We start from the raw sequence: 27,622 nt of genomic DNA on the forward strand, positions 1-27,622 counted from the left end.
TTAAATTACCTCTTAATATTCTCTCCAATAACCTAAATGGAGTTCCTTTGATCTCCCAGCATAATGTTTCTCAGAATACAAATCATTTTTGTGCCTCCATGGGGACTGCTATCCTAGTCTGCAGCATCCAGAGATTTAAGAAACGGTCCTTCTGATACTGTATTCATTGATAGCACAGTGAATCACCTATTCTTGCTCAGTGATCCTCTAGCAAAACCATCCAAGCGCCGGCCCAGTTCTTCTGGCTAAAGCATCACACTGTTGTAAACACTTCCATATTACTTCTTCTCAAACAACCACTTGAAACAACTCGTCTAGTTTTAAGTCACTACATCTCACAATATAATGCTCCACTTCAAAAGAATGAGCTACTTCATTTTCTGTGTGATTGTTTACCCACCTTTTTTATCACCCTTTTGTTGCGCTGCATGGGCGAGCCTAGCATACATACAGGGTCACCTTTTCTTAATACTATTAATTTAATTGCTAAGTAAACCTCATCTTTTATTCACTTACTGAGCTGACAGCTCTTCACAGAAAGTCTCAGAACCCCATGCTACAAAAGTGGGTGAGTCCTGAAGGCTCAAATAAGTGCCCATAGTTCACGTTCAGTGATGTGGAAATCCTTGATGGCAAAAGCCACCAGGGTGCTGGCTGCCACACGGATCTTGTGACAAACACTGACCTGAACAAAAGCCCCAGTTTGGAATCAGCTAAGCAAGAAGAAGCCTTTCTGTGGTCAGGGACTTAGCAGTCTTTCAAGATACCAAACCGCTCCTACATCTGACATGGCAGATGAGCAGGTGTAGGGAGGAAACACTCTTTCTACTATGTGGAATAGAGCTTAAATTTGACTAGAACGCAATTTTGATTGTAGAAGTAAGTCACTGACTGCATATCCAAGGCTCACTCCATCCTCAACCTTCGCAAGCTCACATCAACAAGAGACAAAGTAAAGTGCATATTCCCTGCTCTACCAGAGCATAAACATTATGAAAGGGGAAACTGTGACCTCTAGAAAGATTTTCTACCAAGAAAGCTTCCTGAAGGAGAGCTAAATGCACTGGGCTTGGAGCCAGCCCTCAAGTCTCAATCTCATTAGTCACAAGAAAAGTGCAGAGGTTGCCAGGGAAAAGGCCACATTCACACAGAGGTTCCTCTGAGACACCGCAATTACTGTTTAGTTAAAATATAACAATTGAGCAATTTCCACAGCATAAATGGCCTGATACAGTGAGAATTCAAACCAATCTAATTTATTTTGGATTCCCTTCATGGAGGTCTAAAAGAATACTTCTGTTTTTTTATGGTGTGGGGGAGAGAGAATGTTCATTGAATGTTTTTTGTATGCTTTTTTTTTTTTTTTTTCTTAATTAAGAACAAAAATGTGTGATTTTAATAGCCCCACATAAACTACATACATACAACTAGTTATCTTACTGGGTCAGGTGCAACAGTCATGCTAGTGCTACAGGTTTTGCTCAAATCTTCTAGAGTTTATCTGGATTTTTATCAGTTGTAGAAGATATCATAATCTGTTCTGCTTAATTCCACATGAAACACAATAAAACCCATGCATCAGCAACAAAAATATAAGCTTTTCTATCCTAAAACGTTGAAAAGTGACTTTGTATCTTTTAGCATTTGAGTTGATAGGAAACACCAACAGAACAACTTGTAAGAGCAGACATTTATACTACAAAAAGCTCTCCTAGCCACATACCCACTCAAAGACAGACAGCTTGCACTGCCAAGTATTTTTTCACCAATGTAAATTTTTAAAACACTGGCATCTCTGGAATAATATTCATTCTTTATAGGGTACCATAACTTCATTATTAAGTAATGCCTCCATTAAGAGAGAAAGTAGCCAAGCACAGTATATTCACAGTCACATTAGCAATGCATGGCAATATACATTCATAAAAAAATAAGTGCATACAGCTGTCATCATTTCATTTCTACACCCTTTTGTGGCCCCTCATTATTCTTGAAGCTTGAAGCAGTCTTAAACATTATAAAATATGCATTAGCTCATTCCATCATGCACTCTGCTCTTTATTTAATATGGCATTCAGGTGCCATCTTTTCATTTTGCGATGACACTTTGATAATATGAAAATGAAGATAAGGGAGGCTGCCATTCAGAAGAAAAGCATTCTTATGAAGCTGAAATGACCAAAAAGTGAACACAAGCAATTGGAGAAGGTCTGTTTACACAGGCATGCTTGCCTAAACCACACAAATCTTCACAGTTCACATCACTCCAAAGTCACACTTGGGTTGAGTGGTATAACTGCCATCAGCAAGGGGACAAGCAGGATGCTTCAACAGCTCAAATTGCTGATAGTTTGTGGACTTCATTAAAGCCTTTCATTTCCAGAGATACGTTCTGGGTCTGTACCAAGTCCAATGACATTATGTTATATTCATCCATAGGAAACAGCCATTCGGTTTGAGAATGCAGTTATCCTTCTGCAACTCTGCTTCTCTCACAGCCCCACAGATCTTCTCCTCCCTCCACTTTCACACTGTTGGGAAAACTTGCACCTGAATTACATTTGTTCTTTCTGCTTTTGCACTGACACTTGTGCCAGTAAATCTCCTTTATGTTTGTACCAGGTTTCACATCAGAAGGTCAAAAACTTTGAAAAGCTCCCATTTTAGCTCTTTTCTTCCAGTGGATTCCATTTTTTCTTGTATTTTCTTTTTCTTTTTGAAATTACCAAAACTCTTGGAAATTCACTATAAAACTGATACAATTGCTTTCTTCCTACTTGTGGTTTGTGTGTTCTAGCAATCTTCCTGAATTATAAGAATTCAGAAAAGGGCATTAAATCCAAATCTATTCATAATTTATAAAATAATTACCCAAGGCTAAGGAAGTAAAACACTCCTCTTACCTCTGGATTCGTGGAACTCCAGTGTAACATGTGCATCAAACCCAAGGCTGAAGTAATTATTGAAGACATTGAGCGGAAGCTATAATTAGATAATAGAAAGACATGTAAAAGCAGCACAGATTAAATATTCCATGCCACACCAGGAATTAACTATTTTAAATTTGGCACCTCCTGAAATCCTAAAAAGAAAATGGGAAGTGTATGTAAGAAGTTGTTCTCCCAAGAAGGCTAGTAATAGCTTGTGGGAGATGCTCCATATAAAAGATAAAGAATGCAAACACATTTACTGAGCTTTATGATCATAGAAGTATCTTTGCAAACGTATTATAAAGTTCCTCATTTACTTTCTCATTGAGATTTTCCAGAGCATTTCTCCACTTAACATGTCAATATATAGGTTTTCCTAATTGCTTGGCACTTCAAGCTCAGCATGATGAATAAAACTCAAGCTGTGTTTTTCTTGCTTAATATATAACCAGGAGCAATGCAAGTGCCAGACAAGAAGCCCTAATTTTATTGAGGATGCATGAGATAGCAAAGCACACATCTGGCCTCTTCATCATTATACTGGCCCAGCAGAGCTGTACAGAGAGAAGAGTAGCATCCAATAAATAAGCTGGAAATTCTAACTGAAAAGAGGAAATTGGTGCATAGAAATATAATATTTTTTTTTAAATGTCAGTGACAGATTCAACATCACCTGCCCTATAACTTATCAATGTATATGTGATCCCTTCACACAGATTTTCCCAATCTTAAACTCTGACGAGAAATGATCTCACTAATGGAGACTCACAGACAAAGATGTTAAATCCAAAGATACACTATTCTTAGCTGTAGAGAAGGGAACAGTTAGTGTTTACCAGCAGAATCTTAAGTAATATTTAAATTATCTGTATGTTTTTAGATGTGTCTCAAATTTAGGAATGAGTAGTGGTCACTGGGTTCCTTCTTCTGCCACCCTTGATTAAATGGAGGGAAAACAATGAGATGCCATGGATTTTTACCAGGATTTGGTTACTGAGACAAATGCTCAAAGTCTGAGTTACAAACAACAAATAACATGGCCAATACATACTAAGGTTCACGTGCCCCCAGACACATTGGAGAATAATAGGAAAAGATGCAATAAGAAATTGAACAGGTTTTAGAGCTTCAGCACTCACGCCTCTCATGGAAGAGAGAAGAGCAAAAATGCTCTTAATTATACTATAGTTTCCCTAGGGAAAAAAAGGCTCTAACCTTACGTGACCCATCTTCCAGCTCATCCTGTGGCAAATCTGGGTTGCGCTCAACCTGGAGATTCCATCGATCCAGCTGGACAATGGTCCCATCTTCTACATGACACAAGATCTTGGACACAGGCTCATCTGTGTAACCCTGGCAGCAGAATGAGTGTCACCAAAGTATCAGCCGTGGATAGCCAAAGAAAAGCAAATCATTCACCAATTAACTGGAAAATCTCCTTCCTTTCATGCAGATCTAAAACAGCAGATCAAATGTTCTTAAGAACATGCCAAATCATTGCTAGATTTTGATATAAGAAACAGTCAGATCAACTATTACTTAAGAACACAAATTTTAGACAGGCATGGTAAGACTAAGAGAGGAATTCAAAGCATATTTGCCTTTCATGAAATAAATCCAATGCTGTAGTCAACGAAAACTACAGAGAAATAAAGTTCAAATAATACTTAAGTTATAAGTTCACATATAATTCTCACTACTTGGCCCGAAATACCAGACAATACAGCACTTTTTTATTACAACATTTACATTACTAATAATTCAAAACATGAAACTGGAAACTGAAATAAGCTGTTGTGTCCATGTGAAGCAGACCTTGGGTAAAGCCCCGTCAGCTATTTTAGCCAAAAAGAAGTGTTATGCTACTACACCACTAAATCAGAGCAGCAAGTTGAGGACCCACATGTAAGAGTAACCCCAGTCAGTGCTTACCCCACCCCAGTTGAGGGTGCGGGCAAGGTCATTCCCAGTGCCAAGTGGAAGGACAGCCACAGGAGGCTGGGGAGTGAGTTGCAGCTCATCTAGGATAGAGAGGATCCAGCCAACCTATAAAACCAGAAAAACGAGAAACTGTTGGTAAGGAAGATTAAAAGGGAAGGAATGGAGAAGAAAGGCATGTTTTGACTGTATTGCCATCGTAGAAAAGAGCAAGTCAAAAAATAAAGAAATAAATAAATTGGAAAAAGAAAAAACAATATATACAAAAACTCTACAGTTGCCCCATCTGAGATTTTTCCTCCCAGAGAACTGGAGAGTCTTCATGGAGCTCCTGTATAAGGAGCAGGAATAGGACACAAATTCTGTCTATTGTTAATAGCACACCAACATCCCAAAGAAAGGGAGCGAAAAAGTTTCTGCCTAAAAAACTGTTCTGAAAAAGATGCTGTGTTAAGATTAGTTAAAAAAAAATTAAAAATAAAAATTAAGAATCGGTGAGAATAATACAGACAGCTTAAGATTAAAATGTTGAATCACTCTTATACTAAAGAGGAAAAGATGCAAGAGGTACTTTAGAAAAGCATGTTCTGAAACACGAAGTCCAGATCAAGTCAAGTAGAGACACACCCACAGGTCTCCCAATACCCAGAAGAGACACTTTAGAGCTGAATTGTTATGCCCTGAGCAAAGCAGATATATAGAATTATACATACAGGGCTAGAATAAAAGACTATAATACTCAGGGCTGAAGACTGTGCGTTGGAAAAATGAACATGGATCTTTTGCACCACAAGCGATTGATTGAGAGCTGGATCTTCCTCTCTCTCTCATTCTCTCTCTACTCCAGACCACATAAAATTTTTCAAAAGGAATCTGACATAGGAACAAATTAATGTAAAATATTTTACTTGTATTAAAAAGCACTTTCCAACAGGAAAAGGAGTATTGCTGAAAATACTCTCAAAATTTATATGCCTAAAACTCTTGCTATAAGAAAATAACACTATTAGATTATTTCTCAACTTGAAAAAAAAAAAAAAAAAACTATGAAAAATGTCATGCATTTTGAATAATTTATTTTAGAAATACAAATATAAATTAGCATACAAATAAGAAAATAATGTCTATTTTTTTCTGATGTCAGTGTTCATAGATTGTATCTTCACTAATATTATGAGTTTTTAAATAAGACATAGAACTGAATGACAGATTCCACCTGGACAGGATTTTTCCACTCTCAACTAATACTTCTGTGATTTCAGATATATTCTTAGCCCAAACTGAAATGAAACTGGGCTTCAAGAAAACAAAACCTAGGTATTTGGTACTGCAGCTTGAATTTGAAGTACTGGAGAGGGAGGTGGTCTGATAGAGGATGAGAAAAAGCCAACAACCACCATATCTGATATTCCAGAATAAGTCTCTCCCCGTGTCTCTTCATGGAAAAATTAATTTTATATAAATATTATTTATTAAACAGTTACTTATCATAACTCATTGTCCAATTATTCAAGTGTCTGTGGGATGTTATCTCACATCACAGATCATTGTCTAACAGTGACGTGAATAACTAAAAACTTTCATGAACCTGGATGTTACCAAAGGTATTTAAGCCTTTCATAGGTCCTATGATATGACTAAATAAAGTCCTCAAGGGATTGTCAGAGATAATTCATCATCTAATTTTTGTAAGCTAGTCCTCTGGTATTGTGAACAGGAAGACAGGGAAAGGAGTCCCAATAATTCCCACATGGCCAAGACTTGTTAAAGAGTCCTTTGTCTTTGCCATTGACTTAATCTATACATTTGTGCATTAGCTTGCTACTGGGGCAGGTAGCCTTACAAATACCAACCAGTTTTGTAAATGCTTTTAACTTTTTAATCAAAATCTCAAATTGCTCATGTACACTTGCAAAACTGCTCTTTGAGGTCATTTCTAAACCTTACAGAGTCAAAGATGCTATTTCAGTAAAGGATGATAAAGACTGTCATTTCCCTGTAAAAAAGAAGTCTCCTGACTGCTTTGAAAACAAAGTTTTCTTCTTATACCCAGAAAAGTAACAGCAAACAGCAGTGATGGAAAAGTTGCAATCAGTTCTGACTCACCTCAATAATGCAAGATAACATCTGGTCTCATTGAATATTCACTAAGTCCATTTGAGTCAGATTTCTCATTTCTAGATGTAATGGCTTTGGGAATAGCTAGATATTAATTTGCTTCAAACTGAGCAGCAGCGAATGTAATAGTAAAGTGCTGCTCTTACCAATGAGAAGGTGCTGCCCCCTGTTGCTTTCACTGCTCAGCAAACAAAGAAACAGAGGATGCTAGGGCTCAATGTGCTTGCATTTATTTCTATTTTAACATTTTTATAATGAAGATCTTTCTCCTAGGAAAATATTGGCTTCCTCAGACAGAAGCTTCAAACATTTCCAGAAATAGATTGAAAACATCTCTTTTTTGATGTTTTTTTGAAAACATCTATTTTTTGCTGAAGTAATACCTCACAAGTTTCTCAAGGATTGTTCTGAATTTCATAAGAGTAATATTTATTGCCCCAAGTACCAGCAAGATGGTAATCAGATCATGTTGTTTCTTTTGTCTTGCAGGGGAAAGCACCAGTATTAATGACCTCTACATCCAGAGTTTCAGAAGTGCTCACAAAAGCAGATACGAGCTGAGAGTGTGTTCAGCTCACTTAAAAAATAATAATAATAATAATAATAAAATAAATAAAAGCCTCATAGTGTGATGACTATGTACTTCTATACATCCTGGCCAGCCATTGCACCTTGCAGCTACTATAGTTGCAAGTATTACCAAAAGAATGTTTGGGGAACTGAGCTACATGGAGTCTAAAGGTCAGCTTTGTAACTATGTTTCAGCACTCAGTGGTACAGGGTGAGAATTATTGTACTCTTAAGAACAGGCAAGAGCAAAGCAGTTGTAATTCATTCACTCTTGGCCTCCAAGCCCCAAACTGTAGAGCCTGCCTCCATCTGAAGGTGTCCAAGTCTTCTGAAGATCTGACACTACTCCCTTCTCCAATTCAATTGCAAAGAAAGTACTGAATCTGGAGATCAGTCACATCACAGGCAAGTAGCATGACAGCTTCCTCACAGCGGATTTGTAAAGAGGGTGAGGAAACTAGAAGCATTTGACATTTGACTGTACTCAGGCATAGTGGAGACAATAGCAGAGAGGAGTAGAAATAAAGATTAAATGACCCCCAGGCACTGATTTAACCTGCTAGACCCTCAGATCTGTGAAAAATAGTAAGAGGAGGCCGACAATGTTTGTCTTTATTTTTTAAGCTATACTAAATCTATGCATAAAGCAGATAGGATCTAGGACATTAGCACGTAAGAATACGGTCCCATCAATAAGCAGGCCAATCCACATAGAGAAGAAAAATGAAAAGATTTCTTAAGAATAAGGTAGGTTATCAGGTTCTATAGGCATCACAAAGTGGGAAACCTATGTAGTGAGCAATTTCAACTCTTGGCAATGACCAGAGGGCTGCCAGGCACCAGTCACCTACCGTTCCATCCCCTCCACAGGCCAGGATCCGCAGGTTTGGCACTTTTCTGTACAGCTCCAGCCTGGCCAGGGGAGGGAAAAGCGAAAATTAATTTTGAAAAAGTCAGTACAGCAATGAAGGTAGTTAATATGCAAGTGACAGTTTAACTATCATTTATTTCTCTCTAAATATTCATTACTATTGATGCAGGATGGAGGAGGAAAATTTAAAAAAAGAAATGGAGCTTTCCTTAACAGTTAGACAGCCCCTCCTGAGAAGTGTTTTGTCTGTTTAACATGGGAACATGTAACCTGAAAAGCCAGATTCTCATTCTTTCTCTGGAAATGACAAAATCTTCTATTTTCCTCTTATCCTAAGGCAAACAAACATAAACACTGAAGCTTTAAACCAAATGAAGTGTTTCTCATCATTGTTTCTGAACCACTGTTTCTGAAGTATGTAGAGCAGGACAGCTCCTTCAACAAAAAATACAAACTTGTATTTTTTTAATACCACAGAAGGCAGTAACACCTAACAAAACTCTCTGGATATCTGATCTAAGATACAAACAGCAGAGCCAAAAAAATGCCTGTTCCATCAGTTGCATGAAAGAGAGGCATAATAAGACACCTCCCAGTGGAGGAGACACATTCCCATACTGAGACCTGGTTTACCAAGGATCTAATTCAACCTTCAATCTGTTACACAGCTCTGAAAACCGTCCATTTACTTTTAAGTTTCTATACATCATTAGGAGAGTAGCGGGTGTTTCAGTAGGAAAAACGTTTGGGTGCTCTAGAAGCATGAATAGAAAATACTTGGACCATACTTATACAGGTAAACATTTGACTTTAAATGATTACCATCTTTCTGTACTAATGTCAAAGGAGCACTGAGCAGACAATTAAGTAAAGCAAATATCCCTACCTCAAATACCACAGAAGCAAAGTTTCTTTACTCTTAGCAGTGAGAATCATCCCTCTAAAGGCAGGTTCTCTCTCCTTCAGGAAGCACTCACCCTGCAATAACTGCCTAGTTAATGAGTGTCCGTTACTCAGCATGCAAAGATAGCTGCATGCTGCAGTCACACATGGAAATCTAAAGGTAGCTTCACTCCATTAAAGATCAGCCACCCGGGAATGGTCAAGCACTGTAGGATCTGCAGTCCATGGGCTCTACTGAGATTTAGGCATAAGGTACTCTTCAATGAACTCCTTGTTTTGACTATGTGAATCTGATCACCTATGTAATAGCTTTCAGTCACTGTTTTCCTATAATGTGATTCTATACCTAAGAATGGCCTATTATTTTATTTTTCTCTGCTTATATCACTTGCTATGAGTCCTCCCCATAGTCACATAACATAAGAAACAAACGAAAAAATTTCTGACCAATAGAGGGTGCTCCTTAGCAAATGTAAAAGATTATATCTGAAAGCAGCCATACCTTTCATATGTCTATTTAGTTTAGTGCTAGTGGTGGCAATGGTGATGAGGAGACAGTCGGACTAGATGACCTTATAGGTCGTTTCCAACCTTGTGATTCTATGATTCTATGATTTGATCTATGTATTCATAGAGAGCATAGAACCCATTCCCATCTTACTTTACATGAACTGCTTATCTCAGGAATATGTATCACTCAGAATACCATAAATCTCAAAAGATTTCTATCTCAACTCCAGATCAAAGCAGATTCAGTGCTGAGACCAGACCACATTTCTCAGGGTTTCATCAAGCCAGGGCTCAAAAATCTCCACATACAAAGAGAATCCAATCTAATGGGTAACTGTCCTACAGTGAAAAAGTTTTACATCTATTTAGATGTATTTATTTACATCTTTTTTTATAAAAAAAAAGTTTTTTTACATCTATTCAGAACTTCTCTCATTTCTACTGTCTCTTTGGACATTTTGCCCACTATTTCTTACTCCTCTTGCCATACTGCTGTAAAGGGTCAAACTGTCTTTTCAGCAACATCCCCAGTAGGTATCCAAAGCTGCTGCCCAAGCCTGCTCTTCTCTATACACGTGCTTAAGATCTTATCTGAACATGCAGAGGCATTTACATAGGCTTATCTATATGCTGAAACTTTGATTCTGTATCACAATTTGGATCTTTGAAAACCCAAATCTATCAAAATGATTAGTCTACCAACCTATCCAAGCTAGATGTTTCTCTGCTATCCTAATACAAAAACAGAGCTGAGTGCCTGAAAACTTACGCATCTTTTGGCCCTTCCTGAGAGAGATCAAAGACCTGGCGTGGATTCAAATACCACATAAACATTTGGAGAACCTTGGTGCCCTGGGAAAAGAGAAAAATCGAAAAAGGGAAATTATGAATAGCATAATGATTATTAAAAATAATAGTGTTCATATTTGGACTGCTTTTCTTCCCTTTATGCTTTATAATGCAAACACAAGCCAAGAAAAAAATCAAAATAAAAAGGGTTGCAGCAAATGATAGCTCTATAAAATAGTGACTCAGAAATCCATGCAGTGTGCACATGTGTGCATATAAATTGAATTGAACAATACAGATCATTAATGGTATAAGAGTAGGCACTTAGGGTCAGACAAAGGTTTTTCTCCCACAGAAACCTGTTCGCTCATCACCTGCAACAAGAAAGATCTGCTATCCCACACATCCTCAGACTGTTATCCGTGACAGCAATAAGCTCAAGAATTTTGTGGGCAAAATTTGTGGGTCACAGTGAAGAGTGTCTTGCCCAACATCCATGTAATGATGCTGCTTTGACCTCCAAAACCATCATCACAAATATTACTAACTATGAGCCTTTACTGCCCTGAGAAGCAGCATCCAAGGACTCCATAGGCCGCACCTGCACCACTCGCTCAGTGCAGATTGGTTAACACTTCACCAAAAGGTCATCATACGATAATGTAAAATTACATCATATTTAGGGTAAAATAAGTCTAGAACTGCACTAGGAATCTAAATTTCCCATGGAAAAATGAGGTCTTCTGAAAATCTCCAAACTACCATTTCAGGTTCCTATCAAAAATCTGAAGATATGAAGGCCGAATCTCAAATATTTAAATATCCTTTCTTCCACTTCAGTGGAATTAGAGATATAAAGGACATTCAACTGCAAGCATCTATTCTAGGAGACTCTAATACAGTCACATAGAGCTCCTCTCACTCATGACTGACTAAAAACTATTCTTATTTGCAGAAAACAGTTATTAAGCTTAAACTTTGTTACCTGGATCCATATTATGACCTTACCTGGTTCCCTCCACTTTTTGGATTTACAAAAACCAACAGTGGTTTCATGAGTGGAGAGGAAATAGGCTTTATCACAAATGGTCGACCTTTGTTATCCTGGGAAAACACAGCAAGAAGCAACTTTAGTAAAAGTTAGGAAAAGGGTAGATTTCACTGGCATATCACATATAGAAGACCCAACATAGCTCTGACAAAACTACCTTGGATATTAGAAACAGTGCAGCCATGATAACATGATGCTCAGCTGAGACTAAATTCATGCAGCTGAGAAAATTACATAAGAAAATAAGAAGGAAAAAACTGTTCCAGGTCAGCCCCAAATTTTTTTTTTTTTTACTTTATGTTCTTTCCCAAAAAGAAATTATTCATACAGTCCTAATAACATGTCAGATATAGTGCTATTTCTAATATGAATTATATTTTTTTCCAATAGAAAATGGAATGAGATAAACTACTTACTTCCTGACTCCCATTTAACAGACAAATTGAACCAGTGTTTAGTTGCAGATTATCTGCTCCTATATTCTTGGTGTTGATGGCCCTACTTCTTTGAACAGCTTTTATTTGTATTATGTGATTCAAATATTTCTCATTGCAGAATCACAGAACTGTAGGGGCTGGAAGGGACCTCTAGAAATCATCGAGTCCAACCCGTCTGCCAAAGCAGACTCCCTAGACCAGGTTGCAAAAGTAGGCATCCAGGTGGGTCTGGAAAGTCTCCATAGAAGGAGACTCCACCACCTCCGTGGGCAGCCTGTTCCAGTGCTCCACCACTCTCACTGTGAAGAAGTTCTTATGCACATTTGTGCAAAACTTCCTATGCTTTAGTTTGTGTAATTTCCCCTTGTCCTATCACTATGCACCACTGAAAAGAGTCTGGCCTCATCCCTTTGCCTCCTGCACCTTAGATATTTTTATTAAGTCAATGAGAAATATATCTGCCTCCCAGCTTCTCTGTATCTGTAGTACATTAAAGAGCCCCGTAATGAGGACACTCTCCTGGGCTGAGGCAGACACAGATTGAAGTTTCTGGTCTGCAGTCACCCAATGCCCAAGTGAGGATCTTACCCACAGAGCTCTGTATGGGCAGAGGTAAGTCTCCATCCACCTCTCCCCTTAAGGCTGTCATTTAGTATACCACTTATACAGTAGATAAGAGCTGGAAACAAAGTCTTCTATAATCTACATAGTAAACCTAAACATAGGATCAAATATCCCCAGCAGGAGATCTCCCAAGGCAGACTCTCAAAGCAGACATTCAAGCCAGCTCCATATTCAGACTCTTGCAGTCAACACTCAGAAACCACTTTCACATTCCTGCTCTGCCTAGCTGAAACCAAGTGTTTGAGCTGAGTCTTTTACACCCCAGGGGAATACTGTTTCATTAGGATGGTATGCTGCTTCTTGAAAAAAATCAACTCAGCAAATGACACTTCCCATACAAGTTTTTATCGAAACGAATATTTTCTCGCAACTTCAATAACATGGAGTTTTCCAGCAAAATATATATATATATATATATATTTCTCAAAAACACAGTAAATAGAACTTTAAAATCTGCATTTATACATTCAAACAAAAGGAAACTTGTTTTCAAAGCTCTTAAATACCTACATCATTGCCTCTTTTGCTGGCTTTTCTTTTAAAAGACGTCCTCTTCTTTCGCCGTGTTGAAGTCTTTAATGAGTTCTACATAAAAAAAAATAAAGAAAAAAGAATACATGAAAAGCAAAACAAAATTTGGAAGACAGGCACAGACAGAGCCTCTTTATGAAGCTCTTCCATGCATGTCCACTTGGAGAATGATAAGAGTATCTGGCACATGCTCAAGATTTAAATCACATGCGCTGCATGCTTTACACTTCCACACCACCGTTTATGGAGAAAGCCACACACGGAGACCAGACTGGTGCTTTGGAACTGGAAAGTTTCCCACGCTGTGAGGGGGAAAAAAGATCAGATGCTCCCATAGACTCACATAACACCACATGTTGTACCTGCCAACCCTCCCAATAGGGGTAGGAGACGCCCGTTTCCCCTTCGGGGCTCCAGTCTCCTGCCCAATCAGTCTCGTCTCCTGGTATGGAGACCCCCTGCATAAAGATGTAATAAAAAACATGATAAATGAGATATTTTTCATGTTTTTTTAGGAAAGAAAACAACAAGTTTTAGCTCTGGCAACCATTATGACTCAATATAACATAGGCCACCACGGCATATGAGGCTGGCACTGCAGAGTGAGTTCCAGCCCTATCAAGAAGCTTGTGTAATCATCTGATGAGGAACAACGTGAACTGTTAGTAATTAAGGAATCAAGCTTTTTCCCAGTTGTTTGCTTTTTCAATAGTAATGCTAAACTACAGAAGAAAACGCAAAACTTCTTGTATTTTTGCAGAACCTAAAAAATATGCATGAAAACTATTCTTCAGGCAGGCAATAGCCTAGTTACTAACACCGAACAGTAAAGGTCTTCTGATGTGATAAAAACATATCAAAAAGGGGATATAATTTTTTTTCCCTTGATATTCAGTACCTGAAATCATATCCACAAGAAATACTTAGTCTATGATTGAGATTTTGTATTACAGGAAATACACAGGAAATTAGAAGAAAGTTAATTGATCTTTTTCTGGCTTCAAGAGGGGAGCAAGATCCACCCAGCTCATCCAAAAGGTCATTTCTGTCATGATGCTATTCAAAAGTATGTCATTAATGAGAATAAGTTAATGATCAGAGATCACCAAGTCCATATGCAATAATATCTGTCCCTACTTAATCCTGCTCACTAACAAGTAATGCCATTACATTAAGGAGAACAGTTACTAAAGTCTCTTGATTACCTAACAACCACATTCAGAATTCCAAAACTTTGATCCAACACATCAGATACAAAATTTAGATTTTCCTGACTTCTCAGAAATGTGGAAAACTGTAACAGCAATCTAACTCAAATATCTGAAGAAATTATTATCTCCTTTTGAACCCAGACCAAGAGAGATCTGCTGTATAGCAGAGCCACAAACTTATACCACCTCCCAACATTCCTTGTGGACTGTTGTAGGTGACTGCGAGATCCCCCCACGGGATGTGACGCGACAGGCCCTCTCCCTGCTCTATGATTGATGTGTGGCACGCGCCCTTAGGGGCGTAGATGAAGCACATAGGTTATATAAGCTAGAGTTCACGTGTAATAAATGCCATTTTGCTGTTCATCATATTGGTGTGCACGTGCAGTCATTTGGTCCTGGCCTGGTTTTAGGTCAGTACCATAGGAGGCAATGCAACAGTGGACCATTATATATTTATGCCTTGTTGCTACTGAAAATACTGAAGACAATGTGGCTCAGTAGAGCAATGCCAAGGCACTTGCCCTATTAGGGCACAGTTGGAGAAAATGTCTAAGGAGATGTTCTTATTCTTCCCTACTCTGATACATAAAAAGTGATCTTGAAAGCATGATAAATCACTAAGACTGCACTGACAACAGAAGTGGATGAGTAGTCTCAGCTTCACAGACTTTCACTGCCCTACTTTAGGAGCCAGACCGAGGGTAGACAAAAGTCTTTATATCAGTATAAAGGCACAGCGCATTGCCTTCAAAGCTCCAGCAATCAACTGCAAGCAGTGGGGTTCTTGGCCTGTTTTCTCAGCTGCTTTCACAGGTGTGGGGAAAACAAGATAGATTGAGATCCAGCCTATCTGCAGATGTCTGCCAGCTATCTGACAAAAGCTCACAGACATACTGAGACTTTTCCTTGGGCTCTAGTCTCCCTAGGTGTAAAATAGAAGATACTTATCCTATCGGTAACATGCAGTGAAGTCTTCTGGCAAATCACAGCCAGTAACTCAAGTTCAATATTATATTAGGATAGTATTTAACTGTATCACCTGAAGAAGGACTGTACTTATTATTCTACTTTCTCAGTGGATGGACCTAAGCCAGTGAAATTATTTTGGAAAAAGAAAATACTGCCTAATTTAAAGAATAATAATAATCAATTAAAGACCTTTTAAGTGTAGTTGTTATTAAATCCCATTATAGCATGGCTCCTTTCTTGCCTATGAATGGGGTGGGAAGAGGCATATAAGCATGTTAGTGAAAGAGTTTCAGCCTAAGCCTCCACCATAACCTTTTTTCCTTAATTTCTACCCTCAGAAAGGCAATATAATATGCTATGTCACAACTATGTTATTTCATCTTTTTTCTTTTAAAGCATACTTACATCTGTAATGTTAAGGCAACCTAAATCTTTGCTACAATGATGCACATCTACAGCAGATGGAAGGCAAAAAAGCTGATTAAACATACGCAAGTTCTCCTTGCAAACATGCAGAAGAATAACAGACAGAAATAATCATCAGTCTTTGCACATGAAAGTGAAGAAATGACTGCGTATTACCTTGTCCACAAAACAAGGTGATGAGTATTTTTACAAACAGATAATGTTATTCAGCGAAATACTTGATAACAAGGCATACCTTTACTGTGCACCATATGTAAATCCTAACTTGCATCTAGAGAGGAAACCTCTCCTTTGTGGATGTCAGTTTGGCCATCTTCAAAGAGAGATGTTTGGTATTATTGCATCATCACTATAGTTCTAAGCAAGTTTAGCTAAATGAACAAAAGAATTGGAGTCCTTTTATGGTGTTGGTTGGTGTAAGGACTGCAGACTATCCTCAACAGATCTAATGAAACTTTTCCACCTTTTCCTTTGCAACATTTCAGTCTTTATTTTCAAAGGCTTTTAACATGCTGGACATCAAATGATGTAAGCAATGAACAGCCTCTGAGAAGGTCTATCTTGACCATCTTCTGATTGTTCACAAACCACATCTAGGCAAGACAGCTGCAGCAAGCAACTGATGAAAGGAAGACATTAGCCGAGGAGTATAAAGATTACTAGCACTTTTTTAAGGCCCTTGAAGGAGGAGGAACAGAAGAAAATAATATGTTTACTCACCTTGAAAAAAAAAAATATAAAAAATTAATAAAATAAAATGGAATTTTACACTTACTGTCTTTGCCTTCCCAAACAGAAGATGACAGATTGAATCAGTAGGTACATCAGCTAGATGTACTCCTCCTCATCATCAACTTTTCTCTCACAACATAAGCATAGCAAGCCCATTCCTAGCACAAAACTACTTGGGCTACCAAATCTCACACATCAGTCAACAAGGGTGGCCTGTTTTCACAACAGTGAGGAGAATTAGGAGAGGAAATTGATTTGAACCACAGGAAATCAGAGATGGTGTCAAAGTGCTGCTAGTACAGTACAGAAATATTGGAAAACAGTAAACTAGTTACAGAAGTATGAATACAATGAAATAGATACTGGGAATTTTCCATTTATGTAAACGGGTCATTACAGACAGGGCTACCACCTAACCCGAAGTTGATTAAACCATTTTGAATATTCATCATGTAGCAACCAATTGCTTGCAAAATACAAAAGCTCCCCATTTAGAATGTAAAAGGCATGAATAAATTTTTCCTTAATTACATAATCATGGTTTACTACCACAACATTCTGGCATTCAGAGGGGGAGCGTGCTGTTTATTCAAGTACAATATTTGAAAGGTGGTGACCCTTGTTGCACGTAAGCATGGAAAAGCATTTTTGTAGCAATAAAAAGAGAAATAAAAATTGAAAACTGGGGCAAGGCTTTGCTACAAAAAGCCACCTTATTTGCCTAAAAGAAACAACCAATAAAAGGATGAAGGCACCACTAAAATCAACTTCATGAGTAGGAAATTCATTTCAGGAGTTGACCATGATTAACATGAGTAGTTAATTAGAGCTGAGAAAATAATTTATAACCAAGAGGCTTGTAGTTAAATTTACTCCAATTGTGAAATACGTGAAAAACAAATTGCTGCTTACATATATTAATTTACTATCTGAATTCACAAAAATTTTAATATTGTATTTGTATTCTGTAGACTGAATGCAACAATAGTGTTCACCAAACAGGCATATAGGGTGAAGAGGGCCACAATACACAGGAGAGCTGGCCAGAAACAGCAGGAGGGGAAAAAAATTCCTAAAGAAACATAAGAAAAACAAACAAGACTACTGTCAAAAAAAAATCTGAAAATGCATCTAATGAATTAATATTTCCCACAGCAAATAGATTAATTCCACAGAAGTAACACTGCACAAGATGTTGTTCAGAAATTTTGTGGAAACTCTGCATTGTGTAGGAATATGATTTATCTAAAGCTTCAGTTACTCAAAGTAATTTTTTTATTTTTTGCATTAATTCTATGGGCTTGACATGTGATGAGAGGGAAAATGGGACTGACATACTTCCTCTCCATTGATGACCGCAAAAAATTAACAGACATTTCATTTAAGCCTAACATTTAAAACATGCATTTAAAGTCTTTTTACCCATGAATAATATTTTTTGACCTTTCTGAAAAAAAAAAATAATAATAAACAAGAGAGTAAATCCTATAAGGAAGACACCCTGCTTTGATTAACCAGTAAATCAAGGGAAAATTTTAAAAGTAAAAGCATAGAAGATTAAAGCAAGGCTTTTTCAATCAATTCTGTTTTTATTAATTTATTTATTTTTCTTAAATTAGAGTTCTTGTTTTCAATATTCTTTTCCTCATTTTGTTTAAAAATAATAGTAACTGTGGTGTATTGTAGGCTCACTAAAAGGGGTTTTGGTAAGCCAGAAATTATCAAACAAATTCAGTAATCTTCCTGTTTTTGTAGGAAAATATACTAAAAGGCACATAAAAGGCATTTTTTTTGTTGTTTTTTGTTTGGTTTGTTTGTTTGTTTTTAATGGTGATTTAAAATGATTTAAGAGAAATACATTGGAAATGTACTGGATGAAAAAAGATTCATATTTTCTTATCAGACCTCTGAAGAGAGTAGCATCTCCAGCCACATAAAACTGGTTCTTAGATCAGCTATATCCTTTTTCCCATGTGCATGGGATGAAGTGTAGTTAAATGGTAAATGTGTAGTCAATAACAAGTGGTATCCGGCCTTTGCCTCATAGGTTATGGTTGTGTGTGTCCTTGAAACAGAGGATTTTAGGTAAAGAAGATTGATTATCCTACCTACAGCTCTAAGACATCCATCTTCTTCCCGCCTGCAAGCTACCTGAAGTTACCTGGTCAAAAAGGAGATTCTCATACCTCATCTAAAAGTAATCAGAATTTCCTACAACTCATTATGCTGAAAATAATTTGCCCAAAATGCCTTCTGATCCAAATAATTTTTGTCATCTCCAAAGTACCGGCCTCAGCCTGTACAGCAGCTAGTCAGTATTTATATCTTTTTGTCTTCATGTAGATGCTCCAGGTGGAAAGCTCAAGGACCCTACAGGTACCCAGTTTCTAGTTATGGACTACAACAGCTATGGCATTCTTCTTAATGGTTCCTAACCCCAGGATCTCTGCTTTATGGATCCATCTCAAGACCCCAAAACCTTGGAGTCACCATTCCTTGGCTAAATGACCAAAGCAAAAGTTCCAGGCACTCCACCGTGAAACCCAGCAACTGAAAGTCTTATGACTAATAGGCCATACAATCTTTTTAATGGGGCAGAAAAGGAACCAGTCTCATTTTTGTGCCAAATACCACAGGTGCTGAAAATTAGCCAAGGAGATTAAATCTCTGCTGAGGACTCAAAATTCAACAAGAAAGGAAAGAGATTTCTCTTGAGAAGGCTAGAGTAAACTAATAGAGGAAAAGGAGTGTGGGAAAAATACAGAAATGCCAAAGAGACCTTTTTTTTTTTCTCAGAGGAGAGGCGGCTAGAGACCTTGCATACCTTAAATCTAAAGGAGAAACTGTGATCTCTTTGGTCGAGTTGTTCTTTGGTTGTTTTGTTTTGATTACTCAAATTCTGATTTACTTATTTATTTCCCTCCTGTCTTTAGAATCAAACCTGTTAGAAATAATGTTCATGCACAAAGATGACATCCATATCCCTAGACTGGAGCTAAAGACCAAACAGTGTCCAAACTGCAGACCTTTTTCTAGTTCCACACAGGGACATTTTGTCTTAGTGCCTTTCCCCATGCTGTGAAATTCTTTGCTTCCTGCCAGCCAGGACATGGAGTCAGAAAGCCCTGAGTCACTTCTCGTGCTAACATACAAGCTGCACAACATTGTTCAATAACACCAGCATTCCTGTTTTTTCATCCATTTCCTTGCTTCTGAAGTAAAACTTATACCAGCATTTCTGGTTCCTTGATGTGTTCAGTGTGTGTTTGTGTCTTTCAGTTCAACCTGGAGTGAAAAGAGACTTCCAAAAACAACAACAAAAAAAAACAAAAACAAAAACAAAAAAAAACAAAAACAAAACAACAACAACAACAAAAAAATTACTTTGTGCATGATAAGAATCCCCTTTTAATTTTTGGCCAGCTCTCTTTAGGATACCTTCTCTCCCTCACTAATGAATTAACCTCACTAAAAAGTATCACATCTATAATAAAGATTTGAAGTCTCACCCTTTTACCTGCAACTAAGTGGGCATATGGTCTTACTGTTGGCATTCAGCAAGAACTGATGTGAACAAGACATGATTATTTAACTGTATTTTGGTGAAAAATTCAGAGGGATGCCAGCCCAACTACAGTGAATTCTTACTGCAGTCCAAGTGAATGTTTGTTACTAGTTTTTCCCTGTATTTGCTCAGCTCTATTTAATGAAGCATGCTTTACTGCCTCCAGCACAGGGGATTTCTTGCAGTACACTAGCTGAAGTCACAGAACACACCTGAGCTGCATTGCTCAGAACAAAAGTCATGTTTGCTGCTTGTCAACCCAAACAAGGAAACCTACTGAAGGGCTGGATGGAGGATACAAGTTCATAATCACCATGAATGTATGCTGGGTTTCAGGGAGAGAGACAGGGTTGAACGAGCATGCCTTAGTGGAGGTGTACTGAGTGCAGAAGCCAGGCTGGCCCTGTGAAGCCATACAGCTTCAGAAACAGACATCAGCATGCAGTTACCTGAGGTTTCTTCACCTTAATGATCCAGGTGGGAGGCACAATGACAGCTGCGTGAGCCCCGAGAGAACATGGCTCCTCAATGTGATGTAGCATGAAGCAGGTGACTTTGTTATGAAACTGGAGGGGAGGAGAAGAGTAGAGCCGATAAGGAGGTCAAGGAAGACATAGTAGAAGCAAGGAGAGGAAAAAGAGAATGAGACTGCAAAACTAGAGCAATGTTCCCAATTCTCTCATCCTCAAACTCTGGGAGATCTAGGAAGGTATAACTAAAAACCACCACCTTCCTTAGCCATTCTTTATACCAAGGTGAAAAGATCAAGAAAAAAAAAGGAAAAAAAAAATCACTTCTACTTATGTAAGAGCAGATTAAAGACCATAACCCAGCCTGACACACTAAATGCATTAAAAGCCCTTTGGCTCTTTGAGCTGGCAGCAGCGTGGTGTTGATGGGAGGTAGCCAGTGACTACATGGGGCAGCAAGACCCTTCTTCTAGGAGGCTTAATGTATTATCCAGATGAAATTATGGCATCTGAGCAAAAGAAAAATGAAAGAGCAAAACTGGTAGTGATTCACTGAGAGAAGAAACTCTGAGAGCCAGCACAATTGAAATCATATGCCTTGAGGCTATGCAGTGAAGGTGTTACTACTGCTTTCCACGAATATTATCCACTTACCGCCAGCTTGCACCAGGAACAACTGATAGCCACAATCTCTTTACTATGGAAGGAGAATTTCTGCTGAAAACCCTACAATAAGCAGAAAAAAATGAGTTAAATTCACCCTGACTACAAGAAAATTTATGTCCTTAATTCTTGTCAGGTAACTGTGCTAGGTTAAACCAGTTCAGTAGACTCACATACATTGGTTCAGCCTCAAAGCTCTTGGATTCCAAATATATTTTGGGAGGATAAAATAGTGACAGGATTGATAAAGAAGGCTCTTCAGCTACAGCATGTTCTCACACACACTTTAAAGATATTTCCCCAAATTTTTGTGCTTTTTATTAAATTTTATAGTTAAAGAAGGACAGAGGGATGAAGAAAGAGAAGAAATGGCTAATTTAATGGCTTTCTACAGTTGTGACAATCAGATTTTGTGCTGAAGTGAACATTTTTTCACTGCAGTCTTTTTTGCTTTAAATATAAGTAAGAATTGGGTTTATTAACATTATTTATTTATTTTTAGCATAGAGTGGAATCAACTATAATATCTGGCTGGAAATCTTCCATTTGGGAAATTAAGTTTATTGTTTTATTAAGCTGACTTAGATCAAAATCTTTTTAGTACATTCCAAAAAAAAACAAAAAACAAACCACAAAACCCAAGATTGTCTCATTCAAATCAAATATAAAAATATATACTTCTATAGTTTTAAGGAGAAAAACAAACAAATAAAAAACACCACTACCAGCAAGTATGGGATTTTATTTTCCCACAGTTTAATTTTGTAGAATGGCATTTCAACAGATAGATCTCTTTCTTCCATATTCTAAGGCTGGAAAAGACCACTGGATCATACACATTCTTCTTGCACGTAACACAGGTAACAAATGACAACTGGAGCTATGGCCTAAAAACCTGCATTCACTCGAATCATATTTCAATCAGAAAAATACATGATTTAGGTTAATGTCTGCAGAGACTGAAAGTCCAGCACTTAAACTTCATTTACTCCAACTGAGATCTTTTAAAGATTCTCACAAATCCTACACTTTGTCCCAGTGTATTGAAAAAGAATAGATCAGCCTCTCATCAGCATGAAATGTTTTTTGTTCTGGTTTCTAAGAAGCATGGGAGAAATTTTTATCTCCCCAAACCTCCTCTAATGAAACCTCAAATTCAGTACATTGATTCCACAGCCCGTTAGTGGTATATTTTAAACATGTGGACTGAGCAGCTTGTCTGGTTCTGGATGGATCATTTCTTATTTATTCAGTAAGCCAGTTGGCTTTTAGGGAGCTGTTAGAGAAAATACATGGCAGTAAAAACATATTAATAATAAGAACCAATCATTCCTCGTTGCTTTACAGTTGTGAGCTAATTCTTCTTCAGGATACGTGTTTGGGATAAGACTGATTTTTGAAAGCTAACATTCAAAGGGAATGATGAAATACAGTGATGGGTTGCAGGTCACAGGGAGATTTTATGTAGACTATTGGGTTGAAACACGGGGGGACCCCATAATTCACCAGAAATTCTCTCTTCTTCCTTTCATCAGTCAGGAAAAAATATGAGAGTTTGATTATCCTACCTTGTCCATGGGTTATGTAAGGAAACTTTCTGTATAAATTCAGAAGTGTGGCGATGGAAAAGTAATTCCACTTTTCAGGGGATATCAGGCAAACAGTTCCTGATTAACCCTGATTCACTGGCATCAGGTTGCTGTGCAACACATGAAATTCCATGCTGTGAACTGCTCCTGTGCAAGTGCTCAGTCATGCGTAACAGAGAAAACATGTTTGGAGGAAAAGGGCACCTGAATCTCCAGCTTGCACTGGTGATTGCAATCTGCCTAAATAATTGGGATCAAATCCCCCACTAATAAAGGCTCTCACACACACAGTACAGAGGGATCACTAGCTCTGGCATGTTTTGGTTATATCCTTAGACCTTTTTTTTTTACCATTAAAGACCATTTTCACATCAGTTTAGGGGAGCAGTCATTCATCATGGAAAAAAACAATACAAAGGTGTTTATTCTATTTCTAAGGCTCTCAGACACTTTCCAATGTAACATTACTGTATGAGGGACGGGTACTACTACAACTCCAGTACAAACAGTAACAGAAGCACTTAGATGGTGACTTATATGCAATGAAAACAAAGCCCTGCATCCACTCAGAGGCCTTTAAAAGCACTACTAAAAAAAAAGAGACCAATGCACAGCTGCACACTTCGTGTTTGGTGGACACATTGCTTTGGACATCATGGAAAGTAAAAACAAATTAAAGGCCTTTTTAATGTGATGGTACAGATGCATTCAGTCTCAGAAAATCCCTAAATTACTAGGAGCTAGTAATTATTAGTTTAGGAACAAAGGGTTTTGCATTCATCCTTAAGCTTCTATTACTGCACATAGTCATGGGCTGCATACTGGGCCACACAGTCTGATTGCTCTCATGATAAATTATGCAAATTAAAAAAAAAATTAAAAACAAAAACAATTACTCTGAAGATCTCAGGTAACAGAGATAATAACAGCTGAGAGCTTGCAAACTAGATTTTCTTCAGATTGCAAGTGAAACAGATGAGCAGAAGTGCAAGAGAAATATTTAGCATAATGAATAGCTTAGAGAATGTGTCTTGGAAGTGATTATTTACCACCTCTTCCAACGTGAGAGCTATGGAGCATTAGAAGATAACAGATGAATAAGAAGGTGGTTCTTCACACAATATATAGTTCAGAAATACTTTTCTAGATAATTATCCAGTGTAGCAAAGAAGGTGTACCATAACAATGCAGACTGTGAAGTGCCTTCTTGAACTGTTTGCATGCCACTTGTTAAAAAAGAACATCATGTTTGTATGCCATGCCTTGCAGCACTTGATGATCTACATCAGCATCCAGCTAAAATGTGATTTCTTCTAACTAAAGTGCCATGCTATGGAGACAAAACACAGTCTTATTGCCGTTAAGAGGGGATGTATTACAGTGCTAGAGTGAGGAAATTAAATTCAGTGTTAATTTATTTCATGGAATCATAGAATGGCCTGGGTTGAAAAGGACCATAATGATCACCTAGTTTTAACGCCCCTGCCATGGGCAGGGTTGCCAACAACTAGACCAAATTTCAGGTGGTCGTAATACTTCAGAAGACCAATCTTCAGGTTAAACTCCTTTTAAAAGCTTTTTAAAAACAAGCTTTTATTTTGCCACACGGACAGTGAATATGAAGCAGTCTTACAAAGTACAGAGTCTGCTGAGACAGAAAGAAAGCAACAGCCTTTCTTTTTCTAGTAGTCAGAAAAAAAACAAAAAGTAATCATAATGTTGGTGCAGAAGATATCACTACAAGATACAACATTGGCATTAGGTTGGCTTAACCAAGAAAAAAAAAGGTCAAGGAGCCACTGCCTTCCTCCTTGCCCTTTTAATTGGACAGTGCAGTGCAACAGCCCAGGACATGTGACAGGCTCATTCTTGCATGGATGCAACTGCCTTTTCTATTTCCGTATGAGAGTCAGAGGTGTTACCACTCAGTTTAGTCACTTTCTACACAAGAGAGGTTAAGCGTTTAGCATAGAAACAATGTCATCACTGGAAGAAGCTACTGACTACCCTGAATGCCCATGTGCCTGGTGTTTTACTTGTGATGCACAGGCAATCTTACCTTTCCACACTGCTTACATTTCCCCTCCTGCCTCCGTCTGTGTACCCAGTGATGTCGGACAAAGTTCTGCAAGAGAAGAACAAAGATAATGTTATAGGAAGGGATGGTAGGTTGCACTTCAAGGTACCATCCATGGGAAATTGGTTTATGGACATTAAAGGAAAGGACCATTTTTCCAAAGCAATCATTTATGGAGCAAAAGATAGTAGTTCCCCCTAGGATACCTCAGACACAACTGAAACCAGAGGATGAATAAGGAGAAGATGATATTCTTTATCCGTGTCACCATGTGGCCCAAACTACCCTTAAAAGGAAAAAAAACCAAAAAACCCAAGCATTACATGACATGCAGATAACCATCATATACATAAAGAGCAAAGAAGGACCTGAGGACCAATGTTTTCAGGCACCAACATAGGGCCCCTTTATATTGTGCTCAGAAATACAGCTATATAAAGCAAAAATATCATAAGTCAATGCAGGAGAAAAGAAAGAGAAAAGGAAGTCATTTGGCCACTGAAGTAATTTGGACTCTTTCAGTTTGAACTACTTCCACTTTGGATGGCATGAAGATCTGGGCAAGAGAATAGAGGGTGTACAGGACTGCTCTACTCCTGTGTGGGCAAGGGGGTTAGAAGGAGCTTCATCTGCACCTTGCTTTAACACCATCCTGCACAGCAGAGCCCATGTTACTGGAAACTAACAGTGCTAAGAGAAGCTACAAAATGATGCTAACAAAGAAATAGGAGGCTTAAGGGGTAGTGCTTCAGGAAGTAATAGGAGGCTTAAGGGGAGCTCTGCTTAAGGGGTAGTGAAGCTGTATAGTGAGTGGCCCATAAACAAATGGAGTTTCTATTCCTCTCCCATTACTACCAAAAGTGAAAAAGAAAAACAAGCAACAGCAGCCATCAAGTGTTCTTCCACACTGTGATTACTTACATAAAAAGAGGTTCCATCATACTAGACTGGCAACCAAAATGAATACCACAGTTAGGAATTTTCCTCTTTAATTAAAAAATAAGTATCTGATGCATAAATTTCAGCCATCACCTGCGTTTTTGGGGGGAAGTTGGGGCTTTTTTTGGGTTGTTTTTTTTTGTTGTTGTTGTTTTTGTTATTTTGGTTTATTTGGAGGGGGGCTGATTGGTTTGTGGGTTTTTTTGAACGGGGTTCAGGAAGGGTGGTCAGTTTTGATTTTATTTTGTTTTTTCTTATGGGAGCAATGGCTTCTAACTTTGTGAGTAACACAGATACATGTAGCATCTTCAAGGGAGCTGGATTTGTATAGAAGCTGAATGATGAAATACACAAGTTTTTGAATGTTTATTTTACTAACAAAAAATCTTCTAACACTAAGGATGCTTCAAAATAAATGAAGGGAAAGTACAGCAGAAGCTCAGGGAATCAGACAGAGGACAAAATATTACTTCAAATGTTAGAAAGAAACAAAAGAAATGCTACCAAAGAATGGAAAGAAGAAGAAGAAGAAGAAAAAGCAACAGAATGGCTGAGTGAATGGGAAAAGATACAGCAGGAAGACAAAATGATTCTTGACAGTGCAAGAAATATAGTGTTTCAGATAGAATTCATTTTACATTTATTCTGAGGAGGAGAACATGTCACACTGGGAACTAACGCTCTCAGACTCTTTTGAATCTAAAAGCACTGGTGCAGTTCCACACCAAGTGAATCATTACATAAATCTAAAGGAATGCAACCACCATTTGTCCATTACTTACTTCTCTTGGAGATCTGGAGCTCCCTTCTCGGAAAGTTGGTTTGCAGCGAAAGTTAATCTGGCATTAAAATAAAGCTGTTAGAACTGAAAACGAGCTGAGAGTTTATTCCAACATGTTGATATAGGGCAAGCTTCCAAGGCATATATTGCCTATTAGAATATTTATTTCACTAGTTCAAGAAACTTACCTGGATGACAGAAAATCTCTTCATATGTCAATAATGATGTTCTTTCCTTGATCTCTACACAACCCTCATCATCATTAAAGCTACTGCTGCATGCTCAGTTAAACTATTTAAACCATCTCCCTCATGCCAAGGAGGAAACTGCTTCATCTGTTTGGTTTTTTTTTTCTTAAGAATACACTTTGTAACCAAAGTAGACTTAAGCTGAATTGTCGAAAGTTAATAGGAGCTAGAAATCTAATTCTGAGATCTTTTGCACAACTCAGCTTTATGCCTTTATAAACAAAATCTGTGGAAAAATTGTCTACGTTCTCAGAAAAAAACATAAATTATCATAAATTTCTACCTTTTCCTTACATCAGGCTGCTTGGGGAGCATAAGACTGCCTCATGCAGTGGAACTGCCTCCTTCAGATGGGAGAGGAAAGGCAGAAAGAGGACAACAGGAGCTTCCATGAAGACAACATCGTTTTGAAAGTTGAAGAGAAAAAGCAATAAAAATCACATGAGAGTCTGACGAGAAAACCAAAATATTTTACTAGGGCCAGTAGTGACAGGACAAGGGGTAACGGTCTTTAAAACAGAAGAGGGCAGATTTAGATTAGACATTAGGCAGAAATTATTAACTACGTGTCGTGAGACACTGAAGAATGTAGCCCAAAGAAGCTGACAGTTCCCCCTCCGTGGAAATGTTCAAGATCAAGTTAGACAGAGCTTTGGGCAGTTTTATCTATTGGAAGA

General features: G+C 37.9%; 1 protein-coding gene across 4 annotated transcripts in view; it reads right to left on the bottom strand.

Moving 5' to 3' along the window:
• The window catches only part of DGKI (diacylglycerol kinase iota), a gene marked incomplete at both ends in the record, with an annotated part of 208,683 nt that overhangs the window by 84,447 nt on the left and 96,614 nt on the right, over positions 1 to 27,622 (bottom strand). For 3 of the 4 annotated variants that reach the window (XM_079537633.1, XM_079537634.1, XM_079537636.1), the window contains 12 exons: positions 2,904 to 2,982; positions 4,146 to 4,283; positions 4,863 to 4,976; positions 8,408 to 8,468; positions 10,610 to 10,692; positions 11,638 to 11,733; positions 13,252 to 13,326; positions 13,635 to 13,730; positions 20,628 to 20,744; positions 21,303 to 21,374; positions 24,960 to 25,025; positions 26,699 to 26,755. In XM_079537633.1, the coding sequence (XP_079393759.1) occupies positions 2,904 to 2,982; positions 4,146 to 4,283; positions 4,863 to 4,976; positions 8,408 to 8,468; positions 10,610 to 10,692; positions 11,638 to 11,733; positions 13,252 to 13,326; positions 13,635 to 13,730; positions 20,628 to 20,744; positions 21,303 to 21,374; positions 24,960 to 25,025; positions 26,699 to 26,755 (1,054 nt within the window). The remainder of the gene's footprint in view (positions 1 to 2,903; positions 2,983 to 4,145; positions 4,284 to 4,862; positions 4,977 to 8,407; positions 8,469 to 10,609; positions 10,693 to 11,637; positions 11,734 to 13,251; positions 13,327 to 13,634; positions 13,731 to 20,627; positions 20,745 to 21,302; positions 21,375 to 24,959; positions 25,026 to 26,698; positions 26,756 to 27,622) is intronic. The other variant, XM_079537635.1, reaches the window with a different exon arrangement.

The sequence above is a fragment of the Tetrao urogallus genome (assembly GCF_951394365.1).
Source record: "Tetrao urogallus genome assembly, chromosome: 1".
In the NCBI taxonomy this organism is placed as follows: Eukaryota; Metazoa; Chordata; class Aves; order Galliformes; family Phasianidae; genus Tetrao; species Tetrao urogallus.